General features: G+C 48.2%; 2 protein-coding genes and 1 long non-coding RNA gene across 13 annotated transcripts in view; 2 read left to right on the top strand and 1 right to left on the bottom strand.

Moving 5' to 3' along the window:
* KMT2C (lysine methyltransferase 2C) overlaps window positions 1-11,414 on the top strand; it is a 263,902-nt gene extending 252,488 nt beyond the window's left edge. For all 3 annotated transcript variants that reach the window (XM_081533535.1, XM_081533536.1, XM_081533537.1), the window contains 8 exons: window positions 568-1,687; window positions 2,578-2,714; window positions 3,536-3,678; window positions 3,937-4,105; window positions 7,558-7,674; window positions 7,866-7,939; window positions 8,218-8,326; window positions 9,414-11,414. In XM_081533535.1, the coding sequence (XP_081389661.1) occupies window positions 568-1,687; window positions 2,578-2,714; window positions 3,536-3,678; window positions 3,937-4,105; window positions 7,558-7,674; window positions 7,866-7,939; window positions 8,218-8,326; window positions 9,414-9,506 (1,962 nt within the window). In that variant the 3' untranslated portion in view covers window positions 9,507-11,414. The remainder of the gene's footprint in view (window positions 1-567; window positions 1,688-2,577; window positions 2,715-3,535; window positions 3,679-3,936; window positions 4,106-7,557; window positions 7,675-7,865; window positions 7,940-8,217; window positions 8,327-9,413) is intronic.
* The window catches only part of GALNT11 (polypeptide N-acetylgalactosaminyltransferase 11), a 63,167-nt gene continuing 48,582 nt past the window's right edge, over window positions 6,487-21,071 (bottom strand). For 7 of the 9 annotated variants that reach the window (XR_014066512.1, XM_081533539.1, XM_081533538.1 and 4 more), the window contains 2 exons: window positions 18,362-18,499; window positions 17,564-18,141 (listed from right to left, as the gene is read on the bottom strand). Coding sequence is in view for 6 of the 9 variants with exons in the window: in XM_081533539.1 (XP_081389665.1) it covers window positions 18,010-18,141; window positions 18,362-18,499 (270 nt within the window). In the remaining 3 variants the exon portion in view is untranslated. The other 2 variants (XR_014066510.1, XR_014066511.1) reach the window with 2 other exon arrangements.
* LOC145523374 (uncharacterized) lies at window positions 14,767-21,043 on the top strand. Its single transcript, XR_014066514.1, has 2 exons — window positions 14,767-15,571; window positions 17,898-21,043. It is a non-coding gene; the product is annotated as an uncharacterized LOC145523374 (long non-coding RNA).

Genomic DNA, 21,071 nt, shown 5'->3' with positions numbered 1-21,071 from the left:
GAGCTTCTGTCTCAACTCAGCTCCTTCAGTGGCTCAATGGGAGCCAGGCAGCCTCTGAGAAAAAGTTAAATACGACTTGTTGACAGGGACATCTTCCCCATCTTTCACATTTATGCCCATTTATTAAGCCTAGGATTAACAAACAAATTTCAAAGGGTGGGACAAGCTAATAGAAGGTTATGATCTGAAGTTCTCATTTGCTTTAACAAAGAACACTGTTTCATTGTGTAAATTACATTAGCTCCTGTGGCAACACTGAATTTTGAGGCTTTATTATGATTTGAAACAGGAGGATCCATGAAAGTTTAAGAGCAGAATGTTCCCCAGAGTTCAGTCTTTGTAGAGAAACCCTTCTCCTCCCCGCTCCTCCCCCCCCGCCCCGGTCGATACTCGGTACGTGCATGCGGTGCAGTGGATGCTCAGTGTAGACTTCTGCTGTGCATGCTTCCTCACCACTCACTTACAGACCCAAACACGCTGTTAGAACCACTGCTTGGCTTCTTGTTTTAGGCAGAATTGCTTTTGGAGCTTTGGGATGACTCTTGAGTGTTTCTCTTGATCGCACAGGAATCCGTTCCTTCGTTGCCACAGTCACCTGTAAAAGAGCTGCCTTCCAAAGCGTCGCATCAGTACAGTAACAACATCTCCACACTAGACGTGCACTGTCTCCCACAGCTCCAGGAGAAAGGCTCGCCCCCGGCGTCCCCTCCCATCTCTTTCCCTCCTGCTTTTGAAGCGGCCAAAGTGGAGGCAAAGCCTGATGAGCTTAAGGTCACAGTCAAGTTAAAGCCTCGGCTGAGAACTGTCCACGGCGGGTTTGAAGACTGTAGGCCGACCCCTAAGAAGTGGAGAGGGACCAGGTGGAAGAAGTGGAGCGTCCACATCGTGGTCCCCAAGGGGGCCTTCAAGCCCCCCTGCGAGGAGGAGGTCGATGAGTTTCTGAGGAAGCTGGGCACCTCCCTGAAACCCGACCCTGTGCCCAAAGACTACCGCAAGTGCTGCTTCTGCCACGAAGAGGGCGACGGGCTGACGGACGGGCCGGCGAGGCTGCTCAACCTCGACCTGGACCTGTGGGTCCACCTGAACTGCGCGCTGTGGTCCACGGAGGTCTATGAGACCCAGGCTGGTGCCCTGATCAACGTGGAGCTGGCCCTGCGGAGGGGCCTGCAGATGAAATGCGTCTTCTGCCACAAGACAGGGGCCACCGGCGGCTGCCACCGGTTCCGCTGCGCCAACATTTATCACTTCACTTGCGCCATTAAAGCACAATGCATGTTTTTTAAAGATAAAACTATGCTTTGTCCCATGCACAAACCAAAGGGTCTCCACGAGCAGGAGCTGAGCTACTTCGCTGTCTTCAGGAGGGTGTACGTGCAGCGTGACGAGGTGCGGCAGATCGCCAGCATCGTGCAGCGCGGGGAGCGGGAGCACACCTTCCGTGTGGGCAGCCTCGTCTTCCACGCCATCGGCCAGCTGCTCCCACAGCAGATGCCAGCCTTCCACTCCCCCACGGCGCTCTTCCCCGTGGGCTACGAGGCCAGCCGGCTGTACTGGAGCACGCGCTACGCCAACCGCCGCTGCCGCTACCTCTGCTCCATTGAGGAGAAGGACGGCCGCCCCGTGTTCGTCATCAGGATCGTGGAGCAGGGCCATGAAGACCTCGTCTTAAGCGACACCTCACCCAAAGGTCAGGCCCCGTCCCTGCAGCTTCTGCCAGTGAGGGTTTTGCGTCAGTTTCCCCGTGTCGTCACATGTTTGCTAACAGCAGGTGTGGGCTCTTGATGACAAGTGCAGAGTTTAACACAAGGTGTGTCCTACCTTGTTGTCTTTGCCACACTGTTTTCTAAACACTTGCTAGGCTTGCTCTACATCAGAATATACATATAAATTCCAGCAGAGTGTATAAAATAAATAGAATGATTTCTAGGTAAAGGTTGCCTGTCACCTTAGGGACCCTCTTAACATCATCTAGAAGGTAGGAACCACATTTAAAGCATATTGTACAGATTGTCTTATCTCAGGAGCATCAGATACTAAATTTAGAGCCTGAAATGAGACGCTTAGTTTTGGCCTCTAGGTTAGTTAAGCCTAGGTTGTTGTTTTTATTGATGTAGAAAGTGGTGGAGAACTGCTTTTTTTAAATAAGTTTAGTAATTTAAAAAAAAAAAAAATGAAAATGCTCTAAAGATAATTCCAGTGAAATATCAATTTCAGATTTTGATTTAACTCTGAGAGGAAAGGATCTATCTGCAGATGTTATTTAAGTGGGTTTAATCATTTGAAAATCTGATACGCTGCATGGCCAGCATGAATTTCAGTTGTGTTAGACATTACTTTTCTAGCTTTATTGTTTAATTCTCTGACTATAGCATATTCTTTCCCCCCAAACTTTATAAAAAGTCTTTTACTACTGTCATCCGATAAGCAGGTGATACCTGCCCACGGGCTTTACTTGGATCCGGTAAGTGCTTGTGAGCTGTGGGTCTTCATTTTGCTTTTGTTTTTATATGGCATCCTTTTTCCTCTTTACTTGAGAGCAAGTTTGTCATTAAAAAATGTCTTTTTGTCCATATGTAGGTGTTTGGGATAAAATTTTGGAGCCTGTGGCCTGTGTGAGGAAAAAATCTGAAATGCTGCAGCTTTTCCCAGCCTACTTGAAAGGGGAGGACCTGTTTGGCCTGACCGTCTCTGCAGTGGCACGGATCGCCGAGTCAGTGAGTGCTGGGCCGCCCTTCTGTCCCGCCACACACCTCCCCTAACACCGGGTGGGGCAGTCATGGTCCCCACACTTCTAGGGAGTGGCTTGGCCGGTGACGAGCTCCTGTCTGAGAGAAAACAGGCCTTCGTGAGTAGCTCCTGTGTCCGTGTTGACATGCTGAGGCAGGTCACAGGGCTCAGGGTCTCCGGGGCTGGGTGTCAGCCATGCGGTGAGTTGAGGCCCCGCTCCTGCGGGGTGGCAGGTTGGTGCCTGGCATTCACAGCCACTCTCCCGCCAAGGCCCAGGTTGGTCACTAGCACGTGGCTGGATTTCATGAGCCCTGAGTCCCTGACGCCTGTGTGTCACACACATGCAATAGTGAGTTTACATGCAGTGCTCATGGAAAACTGTGTAATTTGTAAGGCGTTGTTTTCAAGAGGAAAGTCGTTGATGGGCTTTCTGTGGAGGAGAGAGGACACCCCGGAAGCCACTGCTTGCTTCGGTCGCACCCTACCCAAGTGCTGTGCCTCTGTCACGCCTCTCAAGGACAGAGCCCACAGGAGATAGATTGTAGAAAAGGCCTGTAACACAGGTGATCTTACCAGCTACCCTCACGTCACCCCACCTCCCAGGACCCCGACCATGGTGAGCTCGCCACACAGTCAGGCTCTGAGGGCAGCGGCTTCTGTTCACACAGAGCTTCGTGTTGCCGACGCTCTGAAAATGTTGACACGTTGTTTTCACAGAATTGAGTTTGGGTCGTGCTCTGGCTGGTCTGTCTTGCCTGCAGTCTTGATCACGTGAGTTACTTGCCTGTCTGTCTCTGCTTCTCTCCAGCTCCCTGGGGTTGAGGCCTGTGAAAACTACACCTTCCGGTATGGCCGGAACCCTCTCATGGAGCTGCCGCTGGCCGTCAACCCCACAGGTTGTGCCCGTTCCGAACCTAAAATGAGTGCCCATGTCAAGAGGTTTGTGTTAAGGTATTTTGTTTTGACTTCACATAGTACAGCCCGGGGTTTCTAGGCCTCCTAGTGGTTTCTGTGCTTGACTCGTCTGCTGCTTACAAACCCTGCTGTCCCTGGCTGTGTCTCTGCGGCCGCACCGCGGACTCGCCGTGTGGCCCCTCTAGGCGGCTTTCCATGTATGTGCCTGTCAGCACCACCTTGACCCGCCCAGGCCCATTCAGAGATGTCTTCAGTCTCCCTTGTGTTCTCCCTGTCGGCGTCCGCCACCCACAGGCCTCACACCCTGAACAGCACCAGCACCTCCAAGTCCTTCCAGAGCACCGTCACCGGGGAGCTGAGTGCGCCCTACAGCAAGCAGTTTGTCCACTCCAAGTCGTCGCAGTACCGGAGGATGAAGACGGAGTGGAAGGCCAACGTGTACCTGGCCCGGTCCCGGATTCAGGTGAGCGGAGGCCGGGTTTCCAGCACAAGAGGCAGGTAGGGCTGGCTCAGGGGAGGATGCTGGCGTCCGGTGTGTGAGACAGGAGGCTGCAGGCTGCTGGGAGAGACCCCCTGTTGGGTGGTGTCATTTGAGGCCAGGGCACTGACCGCTCCATTTGCGGTCTCAGGATGCAGACGCTGTTCTTCCCCAAATGGGAGCTGGCCTCTGAACACGTCTTCACATTGTGCTGAGAGCCCATGGGATGTAGGGAGCGTTGTATTCTCTATGCACGGGAGACGAGGCAAGCTCATTAGGGCTAAAGGCGCTCGTGAAAAATACAAATGAAGATGTTTTCAAAAGGTGCCCAATTTTGGAAGCCTTCTTTTTACGAAGTCATCATGTATTTTCTGATGGGTAGGTTGTGGAACAGGTTAAGCTGTCTCGAGGCTCATAGGCATTCAAGTTTACCCAGGTCGCGCTGGCTGAGGCGGGTCCCGGGACCCAGGTCGCGCTGGCCGAGGCGGGTCCCGGGACCCAGGTGTTGGTTCGACACCTGCTGGCCAGGATGGAGTGGTTCGCGCTCACTGTCAGGCTCAGGCCGCTTCCCCCCCAGGCTCCTTGTGTTGCTGAGCGAGGGCACCACTCCTGGTTCTACATGTTGGCCTCAGTGTACAGAACAAAGCATCGTCAGGGTCTGCTGCCTTTTTTCTCTCTGAAGTTTGCTACGATCCACCCCAGCTCTGTTGCCCTGTCTGACCGCCCGTCTCACCTGTGGGCACCGTGCAGGCCTGCCCGCCCCTCCTGTGCAGTCCCGGTCACAAGCCACGCTGCTCCCTCAGGTAGAAGATGGCCTTCACACTGTGTTCTCCACATTCTTCTTCACGTGGAAACTTGGAGGATCTTCTCTTGACTCACTATTTGAGTGTTTTAGCAAAGTGGGCCCGTTGCTTTCCCCAGTGGTGAGTCCTTTCAGCCTGAAGCAGTGTGGCCGTCAGTCTAAGAAATGCTTCTGTGCTGGCTCTTCTGCAAAGTCCGGCCTCTGTTTCTCTCTGTACGGAAACACTGGGTCCCTGAGATCGGGGTCTTGTGGTGTGGCCCCAGACCCCCGGCACGAGCATCACCTGGTGGTTTGCCCGGGTGCACAGGTTTGTGGTCCCTGGCCGTACCGAGTCTGGGCCCCCAGCTGGCCCCGTGATGGTCCTCGTGCCACCGGCAAAGACTCCCACCTCAGCTCTGACCTCTGCGTGGCCTTGTTTTGGGGTTCCTTGTCCTTACTCTGAGATGCTTCTGCTTGACGTCTACACCTTCTTCTCTTTGTCTTTTCATCTGGTACTTTGTTTTCGTATTACAGATACAATCTCTTGCCTTTCTGCTGTTGCCTCACCAAGAAACGAGTCTTAGACTCCTGGGGCAGTCAGTGCCCGACTTCTGCTCCAGGCCGTGCCGGCTTCCTCCTCTGCTCATGACTTCTCTGTTCACGATGTTACCAAATGGCTCGTTCACGCTGTACTTCCTGCTCCTGTGTTGGTTTTACTCCCTGTCATGTTAAGGGTTTTTTAACCACCTGTGTTCAGTCTCATCTTTTTTGAGAGTTCTCCATTCTGTTACCTCCCTTCCGTCCACCTCCCAGGTCATCATGCTAACAGCCTACTAAATACTCTGTTTTTTCCCCATGCTGCTGTGTTAACAGCACATGCGTGTCTGTGTCTGTGTGGGAAGGCAGGGTCATGTTCTCTACACTTTCCTATGGCTTCCTTTTTTCACTCGTGTTCAGACACCTCTAGTCCTAATTCATTCTTCAGTGGCTCTGTTACTTTCTGTGAAATCAATGAGCTATGATTGGTTAAACCATTCCACTACTGCTGAGCGTTTCTTTTGTTTGGAGTTCTTTCCCGAAACAGCATTGCTGTCGGGACTTGTACAGATACCCGTGTAACTTCACTTCTGTGGGGTGTGTGCTCCCAAGTGAGATTTGTGCATAGAAGTACACGTACTTTTCATTTTCGTAGACCTCGCCTGTTCTCTAAACAGGCTGTAATTGTATGCCCCTCTCCTGCAGAGTATGAACCTTTTTCTCGTTTGCCCGTTTGAAGTGTTAGGACTCTTTTATATTTTTGCCTGTTAAGCACAGGCTGCTGATGTCACCTCGGTTGCAACCTTTTAGGTTTTCCATTTGTGTTTGCTTCCTATGAACTGCGCTGCATATTCATATCCTTTGTCCATTTTTCAATTTATAAGAACTTGTACTATTTGGCAAAAGATGTTTTTTAGGGGAAAATATCTCAGTAAGTGTGGAATGTTTTTTACTATAAGAGTATAAATTTTTATACAGTCAAACATAATTTTCTGTAGCTTCTATTCTTGGTTAAGACTATGGATTGCATATGTAGTTTCTTAGATTCTTTTTCTTCCAGTGATTTTATTTTGTGTGTTTTAAGACAGATTTTTTTTTTATGTTGAATAACCAGTTGTGGGAGTACCATTTAGTAATATATAACCCATCCATATTCCATATTAAACTGAATTTCAATACCACGAAGTCATGTCACGAAGTGTTCGTGTGTGCCTGGCTCTGTTTGGATTCTCTGTTCATTTCCAGTGATCCTCTGGTCTCTTACACTGAACTGTACTCATCTCCATGCAGATTCTTTTTGTATGTCCTGCTTTGTCACCTCGGAGTCACACCTGGAATTGAACACATAAACCGCATGAGTATTTCTTTTCAGAAGTTAATTCTCACCCAGCAACAGCCCCCATACCGTCTATTCTCAGATGGTACTTGACAAGGACTGTGTCTGGTGGAGGGGCGTCTCCTGGTCGGATTTAGTTGAGAATGCAGAAACTCACACTGTAATAGTCCCTTACAGTTAGCCCTGTTCCTGCTTCATACGTTTGCTATGTCCTTTTAGAAATCACGGTGGGATAAAATAAATAGTAGGAGCCATTAGCCTGTTTAGTTGGTGGGATCTGGGTGCGATATCACGTACGGGAGAAGATGTGTGAAAGTCGCTCAGTCGTGTCCGACTCCGCGACCCCATGGACTGTACAGTCCATGGAATTGTCCAGGCCAGAATACTGGAGTGGGCAGCCTTTCCTTTCTCCAGGGGATCTTTCCAACCCAGGGATCGAACCGGGGTCTCCCACATTGCAGGCGGATTCTTTACCAGCTGAGCCACCAGGGAAGCCCATGAGAGAAGATGGCCAGATAGAAACACTTTGTAAAAATGCCCTCAGGGTTTAGCGTAAAAAAAGACACACAAACAAGGGAGTGATAGCGTGACTTTAGGTGGAAGGATCGTCCAGTGTTCGGGGTCCAGATGAGCGCGTGGTCGGTACAAAGGTCACGTGAGTTCAGGTGGGGTCTTCCTGGGGCTTCTGCTGTGACCAAGGGCAGGACCTTTGCCGGAAGGAGCACGCAGGCCTGCTGTCTGCGGAAGCCCACGGCTCTGAGGCGCGCGTGTGCGTTTCCACAGGGGCTGGGCCTGTACGCCGCCCGGGACATCGAGAAGCACACCATGGTCATCGAGTACATCGGCACCATCATCCGCAACGAGGTCGCCAACAGGAAGGAGAAGCTCTACGAGTCCCAGGTGAGCACGTCCTCCTGTGCCGGGGGCGCCGGGGGCCAGGGCTGCCTCTGACCGAGGAGCCGCGCCTCGGCAGCCCTGTGGTTTCCGAGGGCGTCGCCGTCTGCGAGGCTGGGAGGGGCCGCTGGGCCTGGCTGGCAGGGTGACCGGCTCCCGGCCGGGCGCGGGCAGGGCCTGACCGCACTCTCTTTCAGAACCGAGGCGTGTACATGTTCCGCATGGACAGTGACCACGTGATCGACGCCACGCTCACGGGAGGGCCTGCCAGGTGAGGCGGGGGCCAGGGTGTGAGGCCCTTCAGTCACGGGACGAGTTTTTACTTCACATTTTTCCCGTACGTTTGGGAATTTCCTGGCGGTCCTGGGGTTAGGACTCGGCACGTTCGCTGCCAGGGCTGGGCTCCCATCCCCGGCCGGCCGGGGCGCTGAGTCCCTGAAGCCGCACCGCCGTCTTGTGTCACGGGAGCAACGCTGTAAGCGGGGCGGGGGGCCGTCGGGGCCCGCCCGGCTGTTGGATGGTGAGCGATCTCTGGACTGCTACCCACAGGTACATCAACCACTCATGTGCGCCCAACTGCGTGGCGGAGGTGGTGACCTTCGAGCGCGGCCACAAGATCATCATCAGCTCCAGTCGGAGAATCCAGAAAGGAGAAGAGGTAAGCCGCGCCCCTGCCCGCCTCCCCGATGTCTGTGTGGAGCTGATGGCCGCTGTCACGGCACTGGCACCTCTGGCCCCGGGCTGATCCCGGAGCTGTGGGCAGCAATTCTGGGGGGCCCGTGGGTCCCCTTTGCTCGTACGCACTCCGGACCAGTACCTGCTGCCGTGTTTTCTGCGAGCAGGTTTCTGGAGTTTGGCTCCTCCGTTAGTCATCCCTTCCCTCCACCCTCACGTGTTACCTGGGCCGCGCGTCTCACCCGTTAGGGTTGCCATCAGCCTCCTTCATGTTCCCCGACTTGGTCACAGACGTGATGAGCACGTTTTGAGGCAGAAATCAGGGGCCCAGGGAACCGGCTGCTGGGCGGGGTGGGTTCTGTGGGGGCCTCCCCTCTTTAGGGGGGTGAGGAACCCGAGGGTCTTCACTTGCTTGGAGCCTCCAGCCCTGCCCTGAGAGGACGCTTGTATTTTGGGATCATCTTAACTGAAACGTGCTTTTTTAAATTGAGTTGACCCAAGGCTCGTCTTGCACGTCTCACTAACTGGATGAGTAAGAACCCATTTGAGGCCCCGAGCCTGGTGCCGGGGACCCCCAGGTGGGCGGCATGGCCTTGGGACCACGGAGGCCCCCCACTCCTGGCCTTGCTGCCCCCCCCAGCTTGAGTTCTCTGGGGGGCCCCCTTGACCCCCCCAAGTATCGGCCTCATCGTTTGTACAAGGGAGCCGCCCTGAGCCCTCAGGAAAGAGCTGTGGATGGTGGGCGTGCCGTGAGGAAGGAGCCCCCAGGAACATGGGGCACCCCTTGGGGCGGGAGGGCTGCTTCCCGTGGGGTGCTGGCTGTGGCCTGTCCGTCGGGGTCCGGGGGGGAGGCTGTCCCGCAGAGGCCCAGCCACTCTGACGACAGGGTTTCCCTCTCAAGCGGGGGAGATGCAGGCCAGGGGGTGTCTCCAGTGACCGCGCTGCCGTCCAGCAGGAAGCGGGGGGAGGCCGCCCGGGGCCCCACGCCCCCCCCAGCCCCCCTGCCCTGCCTGTCGGCGGCTGAAGACGGGCGCAGCGGGCCTTTCTCACTGTGTGTCTTTGGTGGGCAGCTGTGCTATGACTATAAGTTTGACTTTGAGGACGACCAGCACAAGATCCCCTGCCACTGTGGAGCCGTGAACTGCCGCAAGTGGATGAACTGACGCGACCCTGCGCCTCGGAGGGCGGCTCGTCCCTGGGAAGAAGCGAGTCCACGCACCATTGGAATTTCGCAGACAGAAAAGAGGTTTTTGTTTTCTGTTTTATGACTTTTTTGAAAACTAGCTCCTGGGAGTCCTGATTTCCTCTGTCCTTCAGTTAAATTAGGAGCGCCAGGAGGAAGCCGACCGATGCCACTTGACCCAAGGTGCCGAGGTCGCAGATTTACAGAATGGTCCAGCACTTTTTTTGGTTTCCTTTTCCTTTCTTTCTTCTTTCTTTCTGTGGGTGGGTTTTGTTTCCTTTTGTTTCTTTAGTCTCACTAAGGAGAAACTTTTACTGGGGCAAAGAGCCGACGGCTGCCCTGCCCCAGGGCGGGGCCTTCCTATGAATGTAAGACTGAGATCACCAGCGAGAGGGAGGTGTCCAAAGTGCTGGCCACGGCCGTATCTGAGGAAGGGGCAGGCCCTCTGACCTAAGAGTTTTTTAAAACTAAAGTAGACACCACTGAACAAGGAATGTACTGAAATGACTTCCTTAGGGATAGAGCTAAGGGACAATAACTTGCACTAAAATTCGTTTAAATACTTGATTCCATGAGTCAGTTTATTGTAGTTTTTGATTTCTGTAAAATAAGAGAAACTTTTTGTATTTATTATTGAATAAGTGAATGAAGCTATTTTTAAATAAAAGTTAGAAGAAAGCCAAGCTGCTGCTGTTACCTGCAAAACTAACAAACCCTGTTACTTTGTACAAATGTAAATATTTTGAGAAAAAAAAATACAGTATAAAAATAGTTATTGACCAAATGCTACCAGGCTCTGCAGCAGCTCGGGTGCTTATAAAATGTTCATAGGGATGTTACAATATAATTTTGTTATAAAATATGCCATTATAATTATGTAATAACCAAAATTTCCACCTAGAGTGTTTGGGGTTTTTTGGAAACTACAGTCTATTAGTACTTGTTTTATACACCTTACTTCTGATAGAACGGAGTGTATGCTATGACTACAACTTTTATAGCCGTTTTGGTAACTTAAACTAATTTTTTCACATTATATTGTTGCATCCCTACTTCTTCAGTCAGGTTTTTTGTGCTTTTACAATTTGTGATAACTGTGAATAACTGCTTAAAAACACCCTCAAATGGAAGCTGAATTTTTCTTCAGCAAAAGTAGTTTTGATTAGAACTTTGTTTCAAGCCACACACAAAACAAAAATCATGTAAACATACTAGGATCATGTAGCAGGAACTCAAATTTAACTCTCTAGCTTATTTAACACAAAAATTTGAAAAAGAAAAAAAAAAAGGAGAGAGATGTGACTGCTTGCAACTGCAGGACCCCGGCAGTAGGGTTTCGGAAGATGTAATTTTAAGATGTGTTTGTATGAACTGTTTGTTTACATTTCTTTAATTAAAAAACACACACACACTGTTTTGTGTTTGCTTGTAGAAACTTAATCAGCATTTTGAACCAGGTTAGCTTTTTATTTTGTACTTAAAATTCTGGTACTGACACTTCACAGGCTGAGTATAAAATGAAGTTTTTGTGTGCACAATTCAAGTGGACTGTAAGCTGTTGGTATATTCAGTGATGCAGTTCTGAACTTGTAATGTATATGGCATGATGTATTTTTATCTTACAGAATAAATCAATTGTATATATTTTTCTCATGATAAATAGCTGTATGAAATTTGTTTCTTGAATATTTTTCTTCTCTTGTACAATATTCTGACATCCTACCAGTATTTGTCCTCCCGGGTTTTTGTTTTGTTTTCTGTTCTGTAAAATAGTATCTAATGTTGGCAAAAATTGAATTTTTTGAAGTATACAGAGTGTTATGGGTTTTGGAATTTGTGGACACAGATTTAGAAGATCACCATTTACAAATAAAGTATTTTACATCTATATAAGCTGCCTGAGTCTCTGTTAGCGTTCCGGTCGCAACTCAAACTGCTGAGCGTTTGAACTAAACCAACAGGCTGGTCTACCCTTTCTGAGTGAGTGGCCTGTGGATGTAGTCAACTTGCTTCTCTTTCTCTCTAGATGTAAGTCCATAACTCAGGCCAAATAGAGACTCGTTCTGTGGTTGGGTAAAGAAGGGAACTTTCATTTCTTTTTAGGATGTTTTCAAGGCCAAAGTGAAAAATCTTCCTGGTGTTTCATTCCCGTTTAAAGTCTGTTTTTTATTGTTAAATTCAGTCCTCTGATTTTTTTTTTTTTGGAAGTAGCTCTTCCAGACTTGCTATGTGTGTGTGGTAGAGACTTTATTTCTCCTGTTGTGTGTATTTCAGATTTAACTCAAAGGAGTTGCTAAGAATTAAACTGCCTAGAATCCCACTCAATTCCTACAACAGCTTGTGCTTCGTGAACAGCCAAAAACAGCTTCTGCACTGCACAGTTTTACAGGAAGTCTCCAGACACTCTGACCGGGTCGGCTTTTGCTGCTCGTCGGAAGCAGCCCCCGTCTGAAGCTGTCCGTCCGGATGGGCCTGGACGGGCCTGTGCGTGCTGGTGTGGGCGCCGGGCTGGGCGGCCCCTGCTCCGGTGGCCGTTCCTCCTCGCATCTCACTCCACCTCTCACCACCCAGCGGGCAAGGAGACTTGGAGTCGCTGCCACACCAAGGCCCGCCCAACCGGGCGAGCAGGGCGGTTCCGGCCACCAGCTCCTCTGACCTGCATGAAGCTGGCCACTTTCTCTGGTCCTCTCTGGTGACCGTGTCTTTCCAGGTCTAGAAATCTTCGTTGAGTTTCAGAATTCGTGCGTTATGTTGCGCTCTCTTAAAACCGTTCGAGTTTATTCTTGTGGCAGTTGAGTGACGTGCGTCGGTTCGTTTTGAAGGTCATTCTGGAAGCGTCCTAAGGATGAGTCTGACCTGGGGGGGCACACGGGTGCCCTGGGTGTTGGGCGAGGGGCCTGCCTTGGCTTGTTCAGGTCACAGCTTCCCACAACTTCGTCTTTGGACGAAGAATGTGTTCTTGGCTCCTTCTCAGGGGGTCACACTTGGCTGTGGACAGAGGGACAGAGCCAGACTCGGCTGTCTGCACATTTCTGGACTCTCTCTGTGTGGCTCCTTCCTGCCCCACGTTCCTTGCTACAAATTCCAGTCCGTAGGCCCCTGGGCTCGCTCTCCCACCGAGTGAGAAACGACTCACCGCTTCCAGTCCATCTCTGTTCCCGATCGGGATCTACCCAGGGGCTTCCTCCTGTTTGCTGTCCCACGTGTGTCCGTAACGCACAGGCCTCTCAGCTGTTGGTTTGGGTGGCGTCGACCTCGTCACCTAGGTAATGTCGTGGCCATTGCATGCTCTGAGCGGATGCAGGGGTCCGCTGGGGGGGACCCCAAAGCAGCACTGCGGTACCCTTTGTTTCCTCAGAACCCCTCAGTCTTTCTGTTTGTTTTAACCATTTTAATGGTATCTGACTGGTTTTAATCGGTATTTCCCTGATAACCATGCATGACATTTAACCTTTTTCATACGCGGAGCCATTTGATGCATCGTTCCTTAAGAGTCTCTGTGAGACTGTCCATTTTGAAAATTGGTTTAAATTTTCATCGTTGGCAGCGCTGGGTCTGTGTGGCTGTGTGTCAGCCTCTCTCCACTCACGGCGTGCGGGCTTCCCACTGCGGTCACCTCTCCGGTTGTGGTGCATGGTCTCCAGAAGTTGCGGAGTGTGGTCTCATCATTGGGCTGCACGTGCTTAGCTGCTCCGAACCATGTGGGATCCTCCCGGCCTAGGGATTGAACCTATGTCCCCTGCACTGGCAGGCGGAGGATTCTCAAGCACTGACCGGGGACATCCCTTAAATTGAGTTTTAAGCACTTTATACAATCAGGGTACAAGTCTATGGTTTATAGACTTCTTCCTCAATGCTGTTTTCATCAGAAGCTTTTAATTTTGATCGAGTCCAGTTCGTTGATCTTTGATGACTGCTTTGAAATGAGTGAAGAAATCTTTGCCTCTCTAGAAGGTATTTGTCATTTTTCTCTAAAAGCTTTATCGTTTTCTTTTTTCTATGACCATCTTGAAATAAATTTTGTGTATAAGATAGGAGTCAAGGTTCATTTTTATCTGTAGGAACAGAAAATTAACTCCAGCACCATTTTTATAAAGATCCTTCACTATCTCGGGAGTTTGCTCAAACGCGTCCATTTATTTCGGTTTTCCTTAATTTCTCTTAGCAATGTTTTTTGTATTGCTCACTGTACAAATCTTAAAATTATTTTAATATTTTTCATGCTATTGTAAATTAGTTAACAATCCCAATTATTTTTTATTTTGAACTGTCGCTATTTTGTGCTCAGTTGCTTCAGTTCTGTCTCTTTGCGACCCCACGGACTGTAGCCCTTCAGGCTCCTCTGTGCGTGGGATTCTCCAGGCAAGAATACTGGAGTGGGTTACCATTTCCTCCTCCAGAGGATCTTCCCAACCCGGGTCTGCCTTCATCTCCTGCACTGCAGGCGGATTCTTTACCATCTGAGCCACCTGGGAAGCTACATAGAGGTACAATTCACTTTTTTAATACGTTTGTGTTTTATTGTTTTGGCTGCACAGCTTGTGGACATGGGTTCCCTGATTAGGAGTTGAAATTGGGTCCTTGGCAGCGAGAGCTTGGAGTCCGGACCACCAGGGAGTTCCCACAATTCATTTCTGTGTTGATGTTTTGTCTTGTGGTCCTGATAAACTCCTTTGGGTGCCTTTGTTAGAACCAATACACCTACCCTGACATCTCATTCTCACCCCACGTCCATAGCTGACATACTTCACACTTGATTTTATTCACTCTGTGGGTTCTGACTGCTGTACGATGACATGTGTCCACCGTGACAGGCTCATACACAGTAGTTGCCCTGCCTGAAGATCCTCTCTGCCCTGCCCTGCCCATATCTTTCTCCCCACATCCTACCCCTGCCAACGAGTGATATATTACTGTCTCCACGGTTCTCGCTTTTCCAGAATGTCACAGAGTTGGAATCATACAGTATTGTAGACTTTTCAGGTGGCTTCTTTCACTGAGTAACATACATTAAAGGTTCCTCCGGTTTTTTTGTGGCTTGATGGCTCATTTCTTCTTAACACTAAATATTCCATTGTCTAGATGTAGCATCTTACCCAGAGAAGGCAATGGCACCCCACTCCAGTACTCTTGCCTGGAAAATCCCATGGACGGAGGAGCCTAGTAGGCTACAGTCCATGGGGTCGCTAAGAGTCGGACACGACTGAGCGACTTCACTTTCACTTTACCCTTTCATACACTGGAGAAGGAAATGGCAACCCACTCCACTATTCTTGCCTGGAGAATCCCAGGGACGGCGGAGCCTGGTGGGCTGCCGTCTATGGGGTCGCACAGAGTCGGACACAACTGAAGCGACTTAGCAGCAGCAGCATCTTACCCATTCACCTACAGAAGGACATCGTAGTTGCTTCCAGACTTTGGCAGTTACAAATAAAGTTCCTGCAAACATCTCGTGTGCAGGCTTTTGATCATATGATGCATTTAGTTTTGCAAGAAACTGCCAAACTTTTCCAAAGTGACCATACCCTTTTGCATTCCCAGCAGCAGTGAATGAGAGAGTTCCCATTGCTTATCTGTTTTTAACATCTGCAGAATCTCGAGTGATGTTGCCACTCATTATTGATGTTGGTTCAATAATCTTAACCCAGCTTTGGTTTCATTAACTTTTTGTTTTCTCTTTCATTTCTGTCTAGTATTTCTTCTTTGCTTTTCTAACTCTTTTTCTACTTTAAGGTGGAAGCTTGTCATTAATTTTAAACTTTTATCCCTTTCTAATACAGCTTAGTTCTATAAACTTCCCACCTAGTGAGTGACCTACATCCTATATCGTCTTTGATATGTTGTGTTTTCATTTTCAGGCAGCTGAAAATAGCCTTTTGGTTTCTTTGGTGACCCACAGAGTATTGGGAAATATGTTCTTGGTTGATCTTCCAGGTATCCATCCATCCATCTGGCTCATGCATCTTAGTTCCCTGACCAGGGACTGAACCCTTCAGCAGTGAAAACGTGGAGTCCTGACCACTGGATGCCAGGGAGTTCCCCCAGGTACCTTTATCACTGATTTCTATTGGTTGTTATTGATTGATAGTGTAATTTGCATGAGTTGACTTCATATAACTTTATTGGTTTAATGTCCTGGAGTGTGATCTATGTCAGTATTTCACGTGCACTTGAAAAGGATGCATATGCTTCGTCAAGCTGGCTTAACAGTGGTGTTCATTTAAGTTTTCTCTATCCTCCTGCTTCACCCACTTGTTCGGTGACACACTTGAAGTTGTTAGCTTTATAGATGCTTGAGATTGTTTCTTCTTAATGAGTTGATGCTTTCATCATTATAAAGGGGTATTACCTCCAGGGGTATTCTTTGCTCTGAAATCTCCTTTGTCTAATATTAATTTAACTGCTCTGAGTATCTTCCAATGGGTGTTAAACATTTATATATCTCTCCCTCCTTTCATTTTTAACACTTGTGTCATCTTTAAAGTGAGTTTCCTACAGGCAGCGTATAGTTGGGTCCTACATTTTTATCCACTCTGACCATCTCTGCCTTCTAACTGGGGACACTTTGACCCATTTACATAGCTAGTGCCAGCCTGCTGGTGGGCAGAGTGAGGTCCTCAAGTCTGCTTCTAAGGGCCCAGGGGCCCCAGAGCCAGTATCAGATTGCTAGCAGGTGGTCCGCAGGCTGCAGGGCTGTGGTTTTCTTTTGGCCGGTGCCTGCTGCCTGGTGGATGAGGCTAGTTCTGAGGCTTGAGCGGGTCTGCTGATGGGTGGGGCCAGGGCCCGGGGTCTGATGCCTGTGTGCTGGTGAGCAAGGCCATGGCCAGGGTCAGCTGAAAGCCCTGGGGGTCTGAAGGCACCCTGGCTTAGGTGAGTGGGTGCCCAGTTAGATGTCTGGCCTGCAGGCTGCTGGGCCAGAGGGAGAATTCCAAACTGGTGTTCACCAGCGCCCCCAGGGTGCCTCCTGCCTCTTGGGGAAGACTCTGCAAGATCAGCGGGTAGGGCTGTCTGCCCCGAGTCCCAGCATGTGTGTCTTCTCGGGTGAAGTCTCTACTTCCCCCAGCTCTCTGTGACTCCTGGAAGTAAACTGGGCTTGTCTTCCCAGTGCAAGACCCCAGGGCCGGGGAGCGCAGCGTGGGGTTTGGACCCTTCCACGCCCTTGGCACAACCTTTCCAGTTGTAATTCTTCTTCCATCTGTGGGTCACACACCTAGGGGAGGGGACTGGACTAGGTGGCCACTCCACCCTCCTACTTGTCTTGTTGTGTGGATGGAGATCTTTTCTGATAGGTTCTGGTCTTTCTGGTCATCAATGGTTTTCCTGCAAACAGTTGTAATTTTGGTGTGCCCGTGAGAGGAGGCAAGCTTAGGGTCTTTCTACTTCGCCATCCTGACCAATCTCCTCTTAACAACTTAGCTGCTCCAAGATGTCATGGGAGCTGGACTTGGTTTCCAAGACTTTGGTGAGGCCACACAGACAGAATGCAGGGTCAGGAGGACCCATTTATATCTAATCAAATTATATTTAACGTGATTGTTTCTGATCTTTGAAGTTAATTGTTTAGTGTGTGTGTATAAACATATTATCCTATAACATGTTTAAAATGTGGTACTTAAACTCTGCTTTGTGCTTTAACATAAAACAGGAAAATTCCCCATGAGACTGTCTCCTCTGAGATGCACTTCTGGTGAAAAAACTCACTTTATATTCGGATATTTATAGTATATACAGATGATTCCTAAATTCATACCTCTAAGATATATCTTCTGAAATCCTGACTTCTTATTTAATAACTCTATCCAGGTGTTTGTTTCACAGGCAACTTTGAGGCTGAAGGTATGTGAATTTGAATACTTACAACTCACATAGTTCAAGCTAAGAAACAAACACCCCTGATGTTACTTAGGGCTGTGACCTACCTCACTTGCTGGTCCATCAGCCAAACCTCAGTGACCTTCTTACCATGTATCACACACATAGGATAACTCAGAGCAGAGGCTCCAATACAAGATGAAAGAAAGAGCAGACAGAGAATCCTAGGGTAAATAATCAAAAGGATCCTTTAATGTAAATGTGGATAGTACCATATTCATCAAAATAACTTATAATATTAGCTTCCTCTTATATATAATCTTATAAATGAATGCCTTCTGAAGTTAAAAGTAATGTGGATTCAGTATATTTAAAATTATTCAGAACATGGTGGTAGAAATTTAAAAATTAACCATCACCTATGAAATCTAAGAAGGGAAATCACGACAAGTTCCTGATCAGATAAATCTGAACAGACACATCAATCTCCTGGGCTTTATCCTTCTACACAAACCTGACTCTCTAGAGTTAACACTGCATTCTGGTTTCCTACCATAAGGAATTCCTTAACAGCAGTCCAGCAGTGACTTCCACCTCTTGGGGAAGCACACTCCTTCAGCTCCGTGGTGAGGATGAGCATGACAGTCACCGTGCCGGCCACAGCGTCCACCTTACGATTCCAAATGCCACTGCTGTGAGGAGGAGCCATCACAGATCGCCATGGCAACAGAGCCTTTGCGACTCAGCGGATCGACTGCTCTGAGGCACTGGCCCACTGACACCTGATACAGCCGGTTATTCCTCTGAAAATAAAGTGGAGGAAAATACACCACCAATTACTTGCGTTAAGTTAAAAAAACTTTTACTTACTGCCAGAATATGGGAAAGAGGACGCACAAATCTCGACGCGATGTGGAACGCTGTAGGTGACTGGCTTACAGGCGGCTGCACACTCAGAACCGCCGTCTACAGGCTACACTAGGACCCCTCAGCCCTCCCATCACCGTCAGGCAGGTTCCTCACCCCAAAGGTCCACTGCTGGGATCCTCCAGACCCGTGGCATTTCATGAGTCGTGGGGGGTCAGATGAGCGCGTTTCTGACATATCCAGGCAAAGGAGATTATTTAAGACCAACTCATGTTCTTCATTATAAATCCAAACCTAAGGAAGAAAATAAAAATGTTAAAACCTCAAGTTTTGCTTTAGGTTCTGAAATTCAGATTCCACGACCCTTCAGACATTTCGTGCGGGAGTGGACTGACTTAATTGACAAAAGATCTACAATGCTTTAATTCTCGGCCTGTGTAAGAACAGCGGGAGCCCAGTGAGGCTGCTGGTTTGCCTTGGGTGCAGAGAAGATTCGCAAGGCTTTTATTATGAGGTCCACATTCCTCATCGGCTGGGCCGTGATGCTGGGCACGAGCTGTCAACGTCAGCCTGGAATATTATACTCTAATCCTGGGGCCCAATTTCACTGATGGTCTTTATGGTCTCTCAGAGTCTTTTCAGGAAAAAGGCCTGAATGTGGCTGAAATGTCCAAGTGCAATGAATAACTTTTCTCCAACATGCAGCATCGGTAAATCTAAAAGGAAAACATTTTCTCCTATCCTCTGAATTATTTTATTCATTGCTAGTTTTTCATATGGGCCCCAAACATGTGCTGAGTCTGTTAACCTGGCTCCCCATCAGTGCTGTGACAGAACGTCGTCTATGTTGTCTGACAAAGGAGCCACCTGCCCACATGTGGCTGCTGAGAACTGATTGTTAAAATTTATTTCATTAGTTTAAATTTCAACAGCCACATGTGGCTAGGGTGTTCAGGTACAACTCCGTGCAGTCACAATACAATATGGATAGGTGAATAACTCCATCTCTTCAAACGTTCTTGACTGAATTTCAGTCATCTCATCCTCACTACAATTTACCACTTCCCTGTCCACAATACGGACAGCTCTCACACCCAGATGTGGCACAAAATCCTTTTTCCACCGTGTTTTCCAGTTTGGTAACATCTCAGTGTGCATGGACTCTCCTAGAAATACGCTGTTATGAAACTTCAAAGGGTGCGATCTATCCACTAAAGGCCCAGGTGTTCTTTCCATTCCTGAGTGACCGCGTCCGCCACTCAGAACCAGTGAAAGGACACATACAGTGTGAGAATAAGTTATGAGAATGACATGAATTGAAATTTTGTTGTGGTTCCTCTGAACTACTAAAAATGAGGAAAACTCAATTCCACAGAAAACTATAAAAGATACTCTGATTCATTCAATGCAGATTTAATGTTGTTGGCCAGAAAGAAGGTGTACTTCCTTTGCCATTTCTAACAAATCCATATAGCTTTCAATTTATACACTTCCTCTAAACAAAATACTACAGAGGAGACAACAAATTAATGATCTCTAAAATCATTCCTGAACTAAACAATAATTTAACTTCAGCAAGCAGTGTTTGAGAAAGTTTGACAGCCCCGTGTAAATCAATGAAGTTTTACCATATGCAAAAATACTCAAATGTAAGACATGACACCATAAAACTCCTAGAAGAGAACATAGGCAAAACATTCTCTGACATTTTGATTGTACCAGTGTTTTCTTAGGTCAGCCTTCCAAAGTAAGAAATAAAAGCAAACATAAACAGATGTTTATGACCTACCCAGACTTACAAGCTTTTTACACAGCAAAGGAAACCATAAGCGAAATTAAATGACAGCCTACGTATGGACTGGGAGAAAATATTCACAAATGATGCAACCAATGACTTAATTTCCAAAATACAAAAATAGTTCATACAACTTAACAACAGCAACAAACCACCCAATCAAAAAATGGGCAGAAGACTCTAAAGAAGACATACAGATGGCCAACAGGCACAGGAAAAGATACTCAACATTGCTTATTATTAGAGAAAACTCAAGTCAAAACTACAGTGAGCTGCTACCTCACAGTGGTCAGAAAGGCCGTCATTAAAAACCCTACAAATAACATGCTGGAGAGGGTGTGGAGAAAAGGGAACTCGCCTCTGTTGTTTCTGGGGAAGTAAACTGGTGCAGCGACTGTGCAAAACAGTATGCGGGGTCCTCAAAGAACTAAACAGAGCTGCCACGTGACCCAGCAATCCCACTCCTGGGCACATATCTGGACAAAACTAACTCAAAAAGATACATCCACCTCTGTGTTCACAGCAGCACTGTTCACAACAGCCAGAACAGGGAGACAACCCAAATATCCATCAGCAGATGAATGGATGAAGACGATGCGGTACGTATATAACAGGATGACCACAGGATGACTGAGTAGTAACTCAGTCATCAGAATGAAATAATGCCATTTGCAGCAACACGGAGGGACCTAGAGAAAAATACCATACGATGTCACTTATATGTAGAATCTATAATATGACACTAATGAACTTGTCTATGAACCAGAAACAGATCCATAAAGAACATACTTATTGCCAAGTGGGGAGAGGGATGGACTGAGGATTTGGGATTAACAGATGCAAACTATTAAGATACAACACGGTCCTACCGTACAGCACAGGGAACTATATTCAATATCCTGTGATAAACCATAATGGAAAAGAATATGAAAATATATATGTATAATATATATGTATTCTACTTTCCTGTACAGTAGAAATTAACATCGTAAGTCAACTATGCCTCATTAAAATAAAAATAAACCCAAAACTACAGAAGGAAAGTCAGATTAAAACCTTGATGTCTGTTCC

Source organism: Giraffa tippelskirchi, chromosome 10 (genome assembly GCF_054371585.1).
Source record: "Giraffa tippelskirchi isolate mGirTip1 chromosome 10, T2T-mGirTip1v1.2.pri, whole genome shotgun sequence".
NCBI lineage: Eukaryota > Metazoa > Chordata > Mammalia > Artiodactyla > Giraffidae > Giraffa > Giraffa tippelskirchi.
Note: the sequence above shows the minus strand (reverse complement) of the source record. Positions and strands in the feature narration are given on the sequence as shown.